The sequence below is a fragment of the Grammomys surdaster genome, unplaced genomic scaffold (genome assembly GCF_004785775.1).
Source record: "Grammomys surdaster isolate TR1022 unplaced genomic scaffold, NIH_TR_1.0 258, whole genome shotgun sequence".
Classification (NCBI taxonomy): Eukaryota; Metazoa; Chordata; class Mammalia; order Rodentia; family Muridae; genus Grammomys; species Grammomys surdaster.
This window is the reverse complement of record NW_021604699.1, coordinates 1829008-1845070: the sequence shown is the minus strand read 5'-3', so window position 1 is coordinate 1845070 and position 16063 is coordinate 1829008. Positions and strand designations below refer to the sequence as shown.

The window sequence follows — 16063 nt, the reverse complement described above, 5'->3', positions numbered from 1 at the left end:
TCAAGGTTGTAGAGACCTATCTAGAAGACAACTAGTATCCAAATTTAGGAAAATTTAGCATCCAAAGAGAATTGTCCAGGTGGCTCTCTTGTTCTGTGTCCCCCAGTGTTACAATATTAGCCCAAATACAAGAAATATCTCTCATGTGTCCCTGCATCCCTTGCCTGCTTCTAATAGTGCACACTGAGGGAAAATAAAACAAAACTGATACCAGTAAGTTATGTATGTTTTCTGAAAAAATATTCAACTCTATTCTAGGAATATAATCAAGAAACAGATGCATAGAATAATTACTTTAGAAAGTCCTTTACTATCCTATGACCACTGATAATTACATGGGAAATCAGGAAGGGGGAACAGCGATCGTATGTAAAGTGAAATACACACACACACACACACACACACACAAAATCACTCAATGAACACTAAACTAGTAAGTACATGATTTAAAAACTGGATAGTCATGTAGTATTTTTAAGCATCTCCCTATGAATGAACTTCAAAGAGAAGTCAGTATATTGTCCAAGCCAAACTAGTAAGTTTACCTATATAAACAAGATAACTTATAATAACACTCTGAAAGTGTCAGAGTCAAGAAAAAAATTTAAAAGACTGAACATCCACCTCAGTTGGTGGACATTTATTTTCAAATGGCATTAGACAAAATAAACAGGTAAATGGAAAGGATAAAGAAAATGGGCCAAAAAGTAAATTTTGATGATCTGGCTAGGAGACTTGGAAAAAATTGTTACTTTTAATATTCTTAAAAGGCTTTTCTTCTTTAAATTTTGAAGTTATCTCAAAATGAAGTTTAAAAATGTTTTGATATACTTTTGAATTAAAACACAAATGCAACAGATTAACATCTTATTCAGTTCATGCTAATTAAAAAACTCATGATGAATATATTTATACCTAACATTGGCAAAATACACACGGAACCAATAAACTGACTTTAAACAATAGAAAATAATCAATAGGCTAACAGTTAATGGTTAATTTTATATAAAAATCGCATTTTACAAATGATTATTCTTTTAACGGGATAAGTATTGCTCTCTTTTATTAGTCCTCTAAAAGAAAACATAATAGTGTTTCAAATACTTAAGCATATTCCCAGAAACTATAATGTGAAATTTAGCCTGGTAATGTATTAATAAAAATTTAAGGACCTACAAAGACATACTTGGGGGGGAGCATGGGATGTTTAACAACTCTTTTAGCAAATAATTGTGTTGTTTCAAAGATACAATAATACTTACTGCATGGAAAACAGACAGGAAAGATTAAATAAATAACTTGACTCATGGGTTAACATCCACGAACCAATTCTTGACAAAGGCAAACCTCTCCTTTAACTGGCATGGAAAATTGAGTCCTCTGAGTGATTTAATTATCTTACTGACACTATTGAAATTACAGCCCACATTGGATAACCATGTGGCTTCTTTGGACTACTTTCAGAATCTGATCTAGTTCACATAGAACTCAGAACCAAATTTCTAAGTACAAATGCTCTGCATTCCCTGCTGCCAAAAATATAGTAGCAGGACATCTTAATGAAAGTAAAGAATTCTCATTGACATTATAGATAAAAGCTGACTAACAGAAATGTTATTGCCAGGAATCCTTAAGAATGGTGACTTTGATTAGCAGAAAGGGATGTGCTGGTATTCACAAAGTTGAGAAAGAAGAGATTTGATCAATCCAACAAATACCATAAAGTCCCTCTTCTGAATATACTATAACCCAGAGATATGCAATGAATTTTAGGGTAGCAAACCTGGAAGTGCTTATTGCTCAAGCATGAGGATCCAAATTCAATCTCCAGAACCCATGTTGAAACACAATAAAACAAACAGAAGAATGAAGTGGCACACGTTTGTAGCTGGGGAGGCAAACGTAAGTAGATTCTTAGAGATCACTGGCTGGCCAGCCTAGCCTAGTTGGAAAGATCTAGGCCAATACACACACACACACACACACACACACACACACACACACACACACACACTATTACAGTTTGAAATTTCTTTCTCATTTAATTAAATGAAATATAATGGAAAAAGCTGGAAGACAGGGCTCACATGAGTATGTAGTGATTTGAATGAAATTCTCTCACAGTCTCAGTCATCTGAATACTTGTTTTCCAGTTGTTAGTGCTATTTGAGTAAGCTTTAGGAGGTACAGCTTTCTGGAGGAAGTAGGTCACAAGGGGAAGGCTTTGGGGTTTTAAAAGTCAAATGTCATTCCCAGTTAAAGCTCTGCTTCCTACACAAAGTTTAGGGTTTGAGCTCTTAGCTATTCCTGTACCATGACTGTCAACTGCTGCCAAGATTCCCTGCCATAATGGATTCTTATTGTTCTAAAAACCATAAGCCAAACCCCTCCTTTCTATAAGTTGCCTTGGTCAGTGTGTTTGAGCTTACCAATAGAAATCACAAAGCATGTCTGTGTTACAACACAGACATAGACACACACAACCTGAAGATCCCGAAGCTTTCTCAAAATAGCTTTTACAAATAGTTCTCACATTTATTTTAAATATTCACCAAACCAAACAATTGTACACTTCTGACTCAGAAGTGAGAAAGAAAATTGAGAGTTTAAATTCTCTGAAATGGCTATTGCCAGTAATGTCAAGACTCCTATTGAGAACCTTCAGAAAACAGTTGCTTATCTCTCTGAATATGTGGTGTACATACAAAATCCATCATATACCTTTCGGAGAGATTGAACTCATTAAGTCTCTCAAAATAAATTGTTTATTTGAAAAGGAGAAACGTCTCATTCTTCACAATATTATTTCATAATAAAATAATACAATAATTGTTTCAAGATTCAGTTATATTATTTTATTACAATCCTTTTTTCCAAAACAACTAAGTTGAACATAATGTAATTGCCAAAACCAAAAAACAATCACATGAACTTTCAATTATTTCTCCAATTGTTTCTTAACATTTTATAAAGGAAGCACTCAACAAAATAAACACCCTACAAAATCCATGGGGTTGCAGGCTTTTAACACAAGTAACTCAAAGTCTCAGTTCTGGAAAGATCTTAAATTAATATTTCTATAAAAAAGAAAATCAAGGCTGCTTGAAATTCATGAAGCAGGAATAAAATATTGAAGAGAAATATCTTCATGAACCAAAATAAGATGAAGCAGAGTATCTCTCAGAATATTACATACGGCCATTGTGGGGTTTATCTGCTGTCCATCGAAAAACTGTAGAAGCTTCCTATTATCCACCCGAACTTGCACCATGTTCTCTGAGTCTTTGCAATGAGACATACACAGAACGGCATTTGGAGGATTTCCAAGATTTTTAAAATAGCTTTTAATAGTCACTTCATCAGTTTCCACACTCAAGTTCATTTTGCCGTTTAGATTTGCTTCCACCAGCACATGACTGCCCATGTTTGCCATCCTTTCCACCATGGTCTTCATGGTCTTCATAGCTGGCAGATAAACACTCACATCAGAACCTCGAACTTGGGGCTCTATGTATTCTTTCCACCACCTTCTGGGAAGCACCTTCACAGGCAGATCGTGGACCATAGCGCGGGAGTGGCCGGGGCAAGACGCCAGTTCCACCACCACAGTAAGGCAGGGGCGTAGCTTGTTGGTGAGCTGGAGCTTCAGAGATGAAGCGTTACCTGCATTCTTCACGGCTCTGGCCAGATGCTCAGACATCAACTCTAGATAGATTTCATTGAACTCCTGCGAAACACCCTCCATGCAGAAGTGTTGGAAGATACTCCGCCTCACCTCACCCCACAGTTGGGCCTCACCATGCAGCCTCATGGGACAGAAGTACAGCCTGTCAGGGCACACACGGAGCACACAGACTTTAGTCAGCTTTGCTATGGTGCTGCTGACCTGAATGAAGAGCTCTATAAAACGCGTGCTGGTGATCCTGGACCGAAACTTCATGGTGCCTAGGTGGTAGAGGGAATGGTGTGAGGAGACTGCTGCCAGAGAAGTCAGCTGGTTCACTCTTCCGGTCTGGAGTGTAGCCTGCTTACCCTTCCGGCCTGGGGCACAGCCGGCTCAACCACCAAGCCTGGGGTGCGCTCTACTGCCCCTCCCTCCTGCTCCAGAACAGCCTGCATTTGAGTTCCATATGCGTGCAGGTCCACTTCCACCTGAGGCCACCTAGGGCAGACGCTACAGGGGCACACTTAGGAAGGTCTCTGGACCCATCTTCACCTTCCCACCTGCCTGCCCTATTTGAATATGTCGCTGCTTCTGGTCTGCTCATAAGAAGGTCATTCTACACAGTGTGACCACAATTGAAAGCACCAGCACCATTGAGACAACCAACCCTTTTAAAACATTTTGGTACATAGATATACCAAATATATAGTATACTCTTATTCAATCCAGACATTACTTGCAGATGTTACTACATGTCATACAAACAAGGGTGAGCCTAGAATCCTGATCCATGTGAAATAACAGAGTATGTAACTCAAATTTCTATATTCATTCTATTTCAGTAGAATGTTTGCTCAGCTCCACTCTTTTGAACCAAGCAGTGGTTCCATGACGATGGCACAGATCTCTGACTAAGGTGTCTTAGAGACCAAGATCTGACTGATTTCTTCATCTTACTCCTGCCCCAAAATGAGTCTCATCCCAATCTTAGCTCATAGGCAGCAGCATCTCAGCTAGGAGGTCAGAGCAATCAGTTGCTCTATGTAAACTTTCGGTTCCTCTTTGTCTTTTAAACGAAAGCATTTAATTGGGTGCTTGCTAACAGGCTCAGAGTTAGTCCATTTATCTTCATGGTGGGAAGCAGACAGACACGGTGGTAAGGAAGGAGCTAAGAGCTTTAGATCCTTGACCCACAGGGAGAGAGAGAAAGGGGGGAGGAGGGGGAGGGAGGAAGGAAGGGAGGGAGGGAGGGAGGGTGGGTAGGGACAGAGGGAGGGAGGAGAGGGGAAGGAGGGGGGAAGAGGGAGACAGGCAGGCAGGCAGGCAGGCAGGCAGACAGGGCCTGGTGTGGGCGTTTCAAAGCCTACTGACAACGACACAGCCTAGGCTCAAGAAAATCCAGTCTTCTTTTTCTGATGTTGTGGTTTTGCTGTTTTGGTTTTTGAATGTCTAGTTACATAACCCAGGTTGCCTGAGTTTCCTCCCTCTGTTTCTCCAATGCTGGGATTACTGGGCATCCACATCTGAGCGTCTAGTTCTTTTGTTGGTCAACAATTAATTAAGCTGCAGTCCGTATTGTTCCATAGATGAGTTCTGGTTGCAAGCATGCCAAGTCCTCAGAAGAAGGGACTAGGATGTCAATCACACCTTCTCATAACCCAAGGATAACAAAGTAACAACAAAGTGCAACAGGTCAAACCAAGTTTCTAGCCAATATTTTTTCCTACCATCTAAAGAACTTGTAACATTGGTAAATTTTAACATTTAAAATGCATCTATTAGCAGCAAATTCTCTGTTAACCTAAGAAATAATTTCATCTTTACATTTAAAAAGATAGGATAGACATGAAAAAGTACAGACTGAAGCCTCTCAACAGCAGAAAATCAAGAATTCCAACAAAATTGGCAGCATTTGCTTCAGGTTCTTCTCCCTTCCCAGCTATAAACCTGTAATTTAGAAACCACGTCAACCCCCATTTCAGTGACTGGATCTGTCCTAACTCCCTCATGCAGCACTACTTTTATCAAATCGGACTGTAAACCCACCTAAGCCTCCAGTACCATCTTATAATCCAAGCTAACAAAACAAACTTATCACAAATGTGGTGATAGATGTTTGAATGAGAATCGACCCACAGGTTCACATACTTGAATACCGGCCCCAGTTGGTGGAACTGTTGGGAGGGATTGGGTGTGGCCTTGTTAGATGCAATCTGCCACTGAAAACTTCAAAAGACCATGCCATTCCCAGTCAGTTCTCTCTGCCTGGTATTTGTGGAGATGTGAACCCCCAGCTACTGCCCCAGCCCCATGAATACCTTCTTACTCTATACCATGATAGTCATGAACTAACCCTCTGAAACTGTAAGCAAGCTCCAATTCAGTGTTTTGGTCATGATGTCTCTTAATAGAAATAGAAAGGTAACTAAGACAGTAGTGACAGAAGAGGGAGGGAGCCTTGGAAGGTAACTGAACAAAATTCCAAATTTTTCCAAATTCCTACAGTCACCACTAAGACAGTAAAATGTGTCTTTGACCCTTCTTTGAGAAACCCACACTCCTGCTCTTGGTGTGGGCCTTACTTTCTTCCTGAGTGCCTCTATTCCTCTTAATGCTCATAATTAGGATATACATCAAAAATGTATATTTAATAAACTCCAACTCTACTTTATACTGGCTTTTTTTGAAATTCTATTCTGTGGCAAAGCAAAGCATTTTATTTAACCAGAGCAGAAGAACCTCAAGGATGAAGGAAATCTTCAATCTGCTGCATGTGAGTGTGAAGCTGTGCCTCTGTCCTGCAGTAAGAGACACTTCCACCAGGGAATTCCACATTAGTAGGGTTTTTTCCCTATCTAGTTAAATGTTAAATGGTTTCTAAAGGAAGTGTTCCTTCCCGTAAGGTGTTCCCTGGCCCTCTCAGCCACTCTCTAGATTGTCACTGCTTTTGAATTTTCTGCAGTTTGAATGTACTTTTGTGTAGTTTGGGGTGTGCCTGCTGCTATTATCCAAGCTTCTAGGTCTGGGCTTTGACATCTATTACCAATTTTGAACAACTCTTAATGTTCCTTTGTATTTTCCTTCTAAAATTCCCATCATGCATACACTAGTTTTTTTGACAATTCTTGAATATCCTGTTCCATTTTCTGTAGTGATTTTTACTCTTCTCTGTATAGTTTAAGTTTCAACAGAGACTTCTAGTTCATGGATTCTTTTCTCCGCAGAAATCAATCTACTGATGAGTCCATCAAAGTCAAGATTTGTTTGTTGTTTATCTCTATCTTTTCTTAAATGTCCCATCTGTCTATTTATATTACTTATCTGTTATTACATCAGGTATTATTTTCATCAGAGCCCTTGACATACAATTGTAGTGCTAAGCTGTTAATCCTCATATCCACACCGCATCTAAGCATGGTCAGTGATGTTTGTTGCACATGGTATGCTGATTAACCCAATACGGAGTCTATTTGTCTCTATATGTGCAGGGCAGCAATCTGCCCTATGATAAATATCTGAAGGAAATATTTTTTTTAAAAAAAATCTAGTTTTTCTTTGCTGGAGGAATGCAAGGGAGTGGTCTCTAAGTTTCTTGCATTCCAAACCGGAAACTACAAAGTGTTTTATCTATATATTACTAAATTTCAAGAATAACCTTTACAATATACTCAAACTTTAGTATATACAGGTAACCTAAAAAATTAAAGGTATTTTAGTGGAAAATGTATGTGTTGAATTAAAGGTGAAAATCAGAATGTGCATTATGTTCAAAAATTTATATTTATCAAAGAAAGACTGACAGAAAAAATATACAGCTGTATGTATTTTCGTTGGTACTTTTCCAGTACCATCAAATAGGGCTTTAGCCAACATAGCAAGTAAGCTATAAATTACAGCAGTGTATTGTAATATTTTCAGCTATTCAAAAATTAAAGCTGAGTTGTGTGGTGTGAACGAGAATGGCCTCTATAGACTTATAAATCTGAATGCTTTGTCCCCAGTTGGTGAACCTGTTGGGAAAGAGTGGGAGGTGTGAACTTATTGAAGGAGTGAACTTATTGAAGTTTCTAGGGAGGGCTTTGGGGTTTCAAAAGCCTGAATCATTCCTAGAGTGTGTGATCTTCCTCCCTCCCTCCCTCTCTCTCTGTTTCTCTCTGCCTCATGGCTGTGTGATGTAAGCTCTCAGTTACTGCTCCAGTGCCACACCAACCTGCTTCCTCACATGTTCTCTGCCATGATGGCTACAACTCACCCTCTAAACTGTAAGCTCCAGTAAACTCTTTCTTCTATAAGTGTCTCTTCACACCAATTAAAAATAAGACATGAAGGCTGGAAGCTGGCTCAGCTGAGCATAAGGACCTGAGTCCCAATCCCCTAAAGCAAAAGCTGGGCACGGTGGTGTGCTTGAATTGCCAGCCTTGAGGTAGAAGCTGTGTCAAAAAGTAAAAGTGGAGACCAAAAAAAGATGTGTGATGTCAGCCCTCGAGCACCAACATGCACATGTGCCCACACACCAAAGAGAAAGAGACACAGTGAGAGAAAGAGATATAAATGTGGGACAAAAACTTCCTAATCATTTTTTGAAACTGTTGGCAAACATATAGCATGATATAGCAAGGCTTTGCTTACTGGAGGCCATAATAATGAGATTTTTTTTGAAAATGTGTTTGCAAAAATATAGCAAGGTTTTTAACTTACTAGAGGTCACTAATAATGACATATTCTCCATAAAGAAAATTTCTAAGTAAGGGGCTTTATATTGTAAAAATGTATATATAATTTTCAAATGTTTGGCCAGGATGTTTCTACTTTGCATTTACTTTTACAGTATTACATGGGACAAAATTCACCTTTAATAAGGGCTGGCAATGTGGATCAGTGGTAAAACACTTGTCTACCATAGGCAAGGCTCTGGTTTTAATCTCTAGCACAGCAAGAAATAAAAAATCATCACAGAAGTTACCATAAATTTCTTTTTTTTAGTTACCATGAACATTAATGACTGTTCTGGGCATGTTCTTAGATTACCGCTTCAGAGAGCAGTGTTTAATAAGCATGTTTTTTATAGTCTTACTTAATGTCTGTCAGACTCTTACTGATTATTAAAAGCAGGGTGACAGCCACTCACTTCCAAATCTCTAAATTTCTGCACTATTCTTGTCTGATGGCCACTCTCCTCAGTTTTCCCGCTGTCTAAACCTTCTGTTAACTCCATTCTGGAACCTTCTCCAGGATAAGGGCTCTGACAATGTTCCCGACGTTCAAATGCCTCTTAGGCCTCTCTCAGTTGGGAAGAAGGGAATATCTTGTGCTCCGCATCACAACCGATAGTTTGAACAGGACCGATATCTGTGGTGAGGACTGCCCTGTGTATGGCATGATATTAAATAGCATAGCTGGTCTCTATGCACTACCCAAGCAGCTCCACAGCATGAACTGTGTGAGAGTGGAGAGATCACACTGAACACACAAACAAGCAGCATGCTCACATTCTTGCTCTCTGCTCGTGGCTACAGTTGTAACATGACTAGATGCTTCAAGTCCCTGCTGCCTTAACAATGGACTTAAAAGAAATGGCGAACTAAAATAAACCATTCTCCTCCACATTGTTTTCTATGGAGGTAGTTTTATCACAGAAACAAAGATGACAGTAAGTCATAGCTGAAGACCAAGCACTCAGACACAACCTGTAGGTAAAACATCAGATTCTCAACACTGCCCCTTCAAATTCACAACCTTATAGTAATGTCATGACCTTTCTGAAATAATGTCTTCTTTATGTTTTCTTTGGTCACAGTAGGGACCTACTTCTTGGTCATCCTACATGCCCAGACTCTAAGCTCCACAGAGATACCTTCAGATCCTGTCTAAAACAGAACAAGCAGACAATGGGAAAGTGCTGTGGCTGTGATGACATCTACTCTGTATCAATTTTAGCCACTAGGCTCCAGACAGTTAGACATGATGGATGTCAAACAATGACTTACATAATTAAACAGGAAGCTGAATACTTCCCATGATCCCAAAAAGGCAAACCAAGAACTAGCAGGATCTATTTTTAATTAAGGTTTATATTGCTACTCCAGGGCCTAAGAGAACTAATAAATTCTAAATAAGATATTACTAAAAATATTAAATTAATCATGATACAATCATTACAGGGAAATCAAGGTTCACACTTTAAGTCTTAGTCTTATTAATGAAAGAATTCAGAAACAGATTTGGAAGCAGGCCCAAGGCCAATTTATTAAGAGTTTGAGATATTAAAAAATAGCAGGTCCAGCAAGCTGCAAACCTCAGCAGCTGCCAGGAGGCACAGGATGGAGAAGAGGAAGTCAAGCCCTTAAGAAATCAGGCAGCTTAGGTAATGGAGACAGCAAGCAGCTAAGGCAGAGGGGAGTGGGACTTCCCGAGAAAAGGGGTGAGAAAGCACAGAGTGTGCAGGAAGTAAGCCCAAGCTTTGGCAAATACCTAAAACAAAACATAGGATCCAAAGAAGAAAAGGTAAAAACACTTTTCTGGGCAACCAAAAAAGCCAACAGGTATCCATGCTAGATGCCGACAGCTATGCAAATGCCTACACAAAAAGGAAAGGTCTCATGGAAAGATAAATAAATTATCCAATGGGAGGTGAGGGGGGATTATTCCTACCTCCTTGCCTTGGCTTTAGGTGAACCAGGCTTCTTGAAGGGTGGTCTTTTGATCAGGTGACTGATAGGCCCAACTCTCAAGGGAGGAGACAATAGTATGAAATATTCTAATCTTTGGAACATATCAGAATGTCATGTCTCCAACCAGGGTCAGATGTAGATGCCATTCTTTTGACCAGGAGGAAATAACTGGCTTTTAATGAGTCTCAACAGAGCCCTTATATCCTCAATGGCCCCCAATGCTACTTAACAACTTGCCAAATTTGAACTACTAAAACTAAATGGATGTAAACATCAAAACTGTGAGTGGCCCTACTGCCTGACACATGGGCAAACACCAAGTACTGAATCTCTTTCACGAGAGTAAGAAACCTGTAAAGACAGTGCGTTGGCACCATAAAGCTCTTCCACCTCATCTTTAGCCAGCAGTTTCAACAGAAAGGCCAAACAAAGTCACTTCCAGTTTTTGTTTTGTTCCTCTGGTCATGTGGCACATGTCTTATCCCTGAGGTCTGTGATGTTGGTACTTTTCTCCTCATCTCCTTTCTGTAGCAGGAGATGTTCCCAATGCCAAGGCCATTATGCCCCTCCCAAACCAATCCTCTGAATAATATCTCAACTGAAGGTCATCAGAGCAAGCAAACCTTTAGCACTCTGCTCCTTCCTGAATGAAGGGCAAACTCCTCACAGTGCACACACATCGCAGTGATACCAACACTGGGCTCTAACAAAGCCAACTTACTAACAGCAGTTCAAAATAAGTAATCAAGATCTCTACATGATCACTCTATTTCCCTCCATAATTCTATAACAATAAAAACAAAAAACAAAAACAAAAAACCTTAACAGCATTTGCTTAGTCTTGGAAAAGGCCTATTATATACTTTTTGGAGACGGCCACATGAGTAAAAAAGTTCCTGCAAAGAACCACACCTTGTACAGAACCTCCTGCAAGGTCTAGTAACTGACAGAAAGTTTGGTGCTCGTGGAGAGGCTGGGATACTGCAGGCCAAGAACCTATTCACAAGTTATCACTGGATTCCTTGCTGACTTAACATCCTTGTCACTAACAGGTAAAAGTTTTAGGAATCTATTAACACAAGAGACCACTAACTTCTACTTACCAAAAGGGAAATGTCTTTGATACAGTCTGAGGCCTGCAACAGATTTTCCTGCTTTGGTTCAACCCTCATATCTAATGTTTTTACTAATGTATTTGGAAGGTGCCTTGACTTATGACTTTGTTCTGTCACTATATAACTTCAGGAAACTGTTAACACACAGTTGGAGCAGCCAATCTCTGTCACCAGGCTCTGGTCACTCATATTTGGCTCATAATCTATCTCTTATTCTCTTTGAGGTGAGAGTTGTGTTTTGCTTTGATAAAAACTAGAATTTAGGTCACGTTTCCTTGGAAGAATTCACAAAACACTCTGTTGGTTTTGTTTGTTTGTTTGTTTGTTTGTTTAAAAAAATGCACCTTACATAATATTTAAACTGTGAACATCTTACAGAGCCTGGCCCACTTCAGACATACACATGCAAACAAAACACACATAAAATGAATCCTTTTTTTTAAAAGCCCTCCTGGTATAAGAACATGTTTTCTTTTCAGTAATGACAGTTAAACAAAAAGCTTGGGACAGAAAACAGCAGGACTGAAAATCTACCTTTGATATGCAAAGTAAACAAGGTTAAAATTCTAGCTGACTTTAATTCAGGAGCCCATAGTCAGGACACTAGAATGTCCCCAAAATATCCTAGGTACAGCTAACAAGACCATCACAAGACAGAAGCACACAAAAATAATGCAAACTCTACAATCCTAAACTTGCTTATACGGCCTACCCTTGCTTGTCCCATTCTCTCCAATGAAGACCATAACAAAGGCTTTGGCCCAGGCTTCTGGCTCTATGGCCTCCTGATTTACATGGGTGCTTCCTGGGTGGACTGACTGCCTCTCAGGAACTAGACTCACACACAATACCTGTATAGTAAGACTACCACTGAAAAGTCTCTTACAGCAGACCATAGTGAATGACTCAGAGATACCAGCCTGGAACCCAGCACTATAGAAGCCAGTCGGGCTACAGAGAGAGCCCATCTAAAAAGTAAGGGGAGCAGGACGTGGAATGAGATGAGGGACACAGGAGAGTAAAGAGAAGCAAAGATGGTGAAAGTATGTTATTTACATGTCCCAAAATGAAGCACAGTATTCCATATAAAGACACCAATAAAAAACTTAAAAAGAAAAGTAACTTTAATGTTCTGATTTGTCAATGATAACATTCAACTATGATCACTTTTATTTATAAAACTGATTTTCCATTTAATTTTAGAATAAGTGTATTTCATTTAATAAATGAAAACAATTTTTCCCTTTTCAATCTTTCCCTGGACAACTACATCATAGATGAATGTACCTCCCTCTTCACCAAAAGAAGAGAGTATCAATGTCCCTCCCTCTACACCAAAGACAGAGGGTCTCAAAGTTAGAGGAAATAGGAGGGGCAAAAAGTCAGCTATTACAAACTGAAATTCCCAGAAAAGTGACACACTTTATTCTGAAGATTTTTACAAGGCTCACTGATAAGAACTTCCTGATTGTGGTAAGTTGGGATATAACAAAATCAAGGCAAAAGTTTAATGATTATCCTTAGTCCATCATTGTCTACCTTCTAGATCTGACCTAACACCTTTGTCATCAGTAAGAAAAACCTTTAGCTTCAAACAACAAAACGCTAAGAAAAGGTAAAGGCAGGGAGTGCAGAGATTACCATCTGAAGGAAGATTCGGTGGGGGAGGAACACTAGAAACTTGGGCCGATGGCTCCCTACAGGAAACAGCAGAAAACTGTACAATATGTAAATAAACCATAAAAGGTCATAAGGGCCCCTTCCTCTTCCTCTCTTGGAGCTAGACCACCCAGGTGCAGGTCTGACACACAATTCCAAACTCACCTGTCCCTCTCCTAAATTATTTCCTTGCCATAACTATTCATGAATCTCTGCACAGCCCCTTAAAGGCATAAATAAAAGCCCTTCTGCACAAATCAGACAGCACCTGAGACCTCACACAGGTGTCCCTGTGTTACTACTGCCCCCATCTGTTGTCCTCACTACTACATTTAGTAAATTCCTTTATTAATGATTGTGTTGTTATTGTTCTGTTACTCTATAAAGTTCACATTACCCGTTCCACAGTGGAACATGCATTCCTGGGTCATGGTCATTCATATTTGGCTTAGACTAAACTATCTCTTATTCCCCTTGAGGTAAGAGCTGTGTTGTTTGGACAATATATTTAAAAATTCTTCACAAAGTAATAACAGCAGATAGAAAGATCCAGAATACTTTATACCTGACTTCTCCAGATTACATACAGGAGAAAGTACTACCTCCATTCTAAGAGAAATGGGTGCCTGAGACAGAGCAGATTTAAAAGACCTCAACTCCTTAGTTAGCAGGTTGAAATCTTCATGAGTACTACACAGTTGGTGCCTAAGATAAGAAGTATTCAGGAATAAACATGAGCCTAGGTTTTATTTAAAATACTTTCCAGGCTAGGGGCAGAGCTCTGTGACAGGCCTTCCAGAAATGAAGATATTCTAAAGAGACATCTGTGTCTCCCTCAATTCAACTATCAGACTATAAAAACAAGGCACCCCCCAAAAAATGGGGTATCTCATGCTGGGAGAAGGAAAAGGCAGCAACCAGAAAGGGAGTTTGTTTCCAGAGAGAAGTCAACAGTTCTAACAGGATGCTACTGAAGCCCTGACAGCGATGGTACATGGAACCACACCTTAACAGGGACGGTGTAGAGGGCATATCCGTGGCCTGTATCTTCTGCATGTTAACTTCAACTCAGAGACACTACAATTCTAGTGTGTGGCATAATGTTCTTGATTATATTAAATATCTATACAGTTTAAAATAACATGGTTATTTAAATGCCAAACATAAACATAATTTTAATTCAACCAAAATCAACTAGAAGATCCTAAAGTGAAGCATGTTACAGCTACAGTGACAGGAGGAGCACCACTGGACTTGAGGTGTCCAAAATAACTAACCATGAACAGCTTAATGTTTATAAACAGCTCACAACAATCAATGAAACACAAAATCCTCAAAAAGGGGTAACAGGAGGCAGGGCAGGCAATTCACAAATGAGGAGCTGAAAGCAATAAATGTGAAAACAAATTCAGCCTCAGAGAAGCACTGGAGTTGGGGTGGCACAGTTGGCTCTCTGAGATCTGAAAACTCCTAGCCTTCCGCTGACTCTGGAGAGAACTCCTATTGTGCTGGAAGCAAGATAAGGCCTTCCAATACCGCAGAGACTGCTTAAAGCCTTAGCTGTTCTTCCACACTGACTCAGCATTCTCGGAAGGTAAACAATGATGAAAATAATCTACACTGAGAGGATCACTAGACATGATTCCTGCAGTCTATACATGTTAGAGCCAGGAGCAACATGAAGGTCCACCAAGGAAATGCTCCACAGTAAGTGAGATGTGAAAACTATGGGAGAGTAGAGAGGACTTAAGTCAAATTAGTAAACAAAGACATTAATTTAGATTGTGATAGACAGGATTAGCTGGATGACAGGTTGATCCCCAAAGTATTCTAAAATGCTGAACTGTCTCACTAGCAGGGGAAAAGTAGTAGAGACTAAACAACTGTTTGTAGTTGTGGGTGAAGATTACACACACACACACACACACTAAATCTCTGTACCTCAGAAGCCAGAGGCAAAAGGGTAACTCTAGCCTAGGAGTTTGGGGCCACCCCAAACAAAGAAACAAACAAACAAAAAAAAAGCAAAACTTGTCTCAAGGACATAGCCATTAAGTAGCTGTGGTGATTTTAAATAAAGAAATGGCCCCCTTAGACTCAATGTTTGGTCATTAAGGAATGGCACTACTTGAGAGGAATCAGGAGGTGCATCACTGAGCTTCAAATGCTTGCCCAGTCAGTCCCTCCCTCTCTCTCTTTGGCCTCTCCTTTTCCCTAAGGCTCCCCATCTCCATCTCTTTGCTACCAGCCAATCCAGATGTAGAACTCTCAGCTCCTTTTCCAGCACCATGTCTGCCTGGATGCTGCCATGCTTCCTGCCATGACAATAAAAGACTAAGACTCTGAAACTGTAAGTCTGCCCCAATTAAATGTTTTCCTTTATAAGAGTTGCACTGGTTATAGTGTCTCTTCATAGCAATAGAACATTGAGTAAGACAACAGCACAACTGGGATTTAAAATTAGTCTTCTACCATTCTGATTCTCTACTGACTGGTTTATCTTCTACTATGGAAATCTTAAACATACATAAGAACCTCTACATCCCATCATCCAGCATCTTGTCTTCTGTTTGAAACATCCCTCCATCTTGACAAACGTTTATGTTATTTTCTGAACGAGCACTTTAAAACAAACATATTGCCTCATCTACACATGTCAGTTTATCTCCTTACAAAGAACTGTATATGCAGCTCAAATTTAATGCTTTGACATGTTATTCCCAAAACTGTCTCAATTTATGACTCAGAATCAGGATTATATTAATACTATCTAATTTTTTTAGAAAATAAAACAAAAGCCATCTTGTTGCAAATACATATGTGCTAAATGGACATAGAAGGGATGAGAAAGCTTCACACCTCAGGTTAACTCCGGGAAGGAGACTGGAGGAGCATGGGGGGGTCAGCTCAGGTTAACTCCGGGAAGGAGACTGGAGGAGCATGGGGAGGGTCAG

General features: G+C 39.7%; 2 protein-coding genes across 4 annotated transcripts in view; both read right to left on the bottom strand.

The window, feature by feature from the left end:
- Positions 1–16063, bottom strand: part of Exoc2 (exocyst complex component 2) — a 164251-nt gene that overhangs the window by 135864 nt on the left and 12324 nt on the right. Inside the window, exon 1 of one of the 3 annotated variants that reach the window (XM_028775676.1) lies at positions 1784–1868. The exons of the other annotated variants lie outside the window; for them this stretch is intronic. The gene's annotated coding sequence lies outside the window, so the exon portion shown is untranslated. Of the gene's footprint in view, positions 1–1783; positions 1869–16063 lie in introns of those variants that run through there. 3 annotated transcript variants of the gene reach the window in all.
- Hus1b (HUS1 checkpoint clamp component B) lies at positions 2850–4015 on the bottom strand. The gene has a single exon (XM_028775677.1). It carries the CDS (start codon positions 3938–3940, stop codon positions 3110–3112), a length of 831 nt encoding a protein of 276 aa, XP_028631510.1. The 5' UTR covers positions 3941–4015; the 3' UTR covers positions 2850–3109.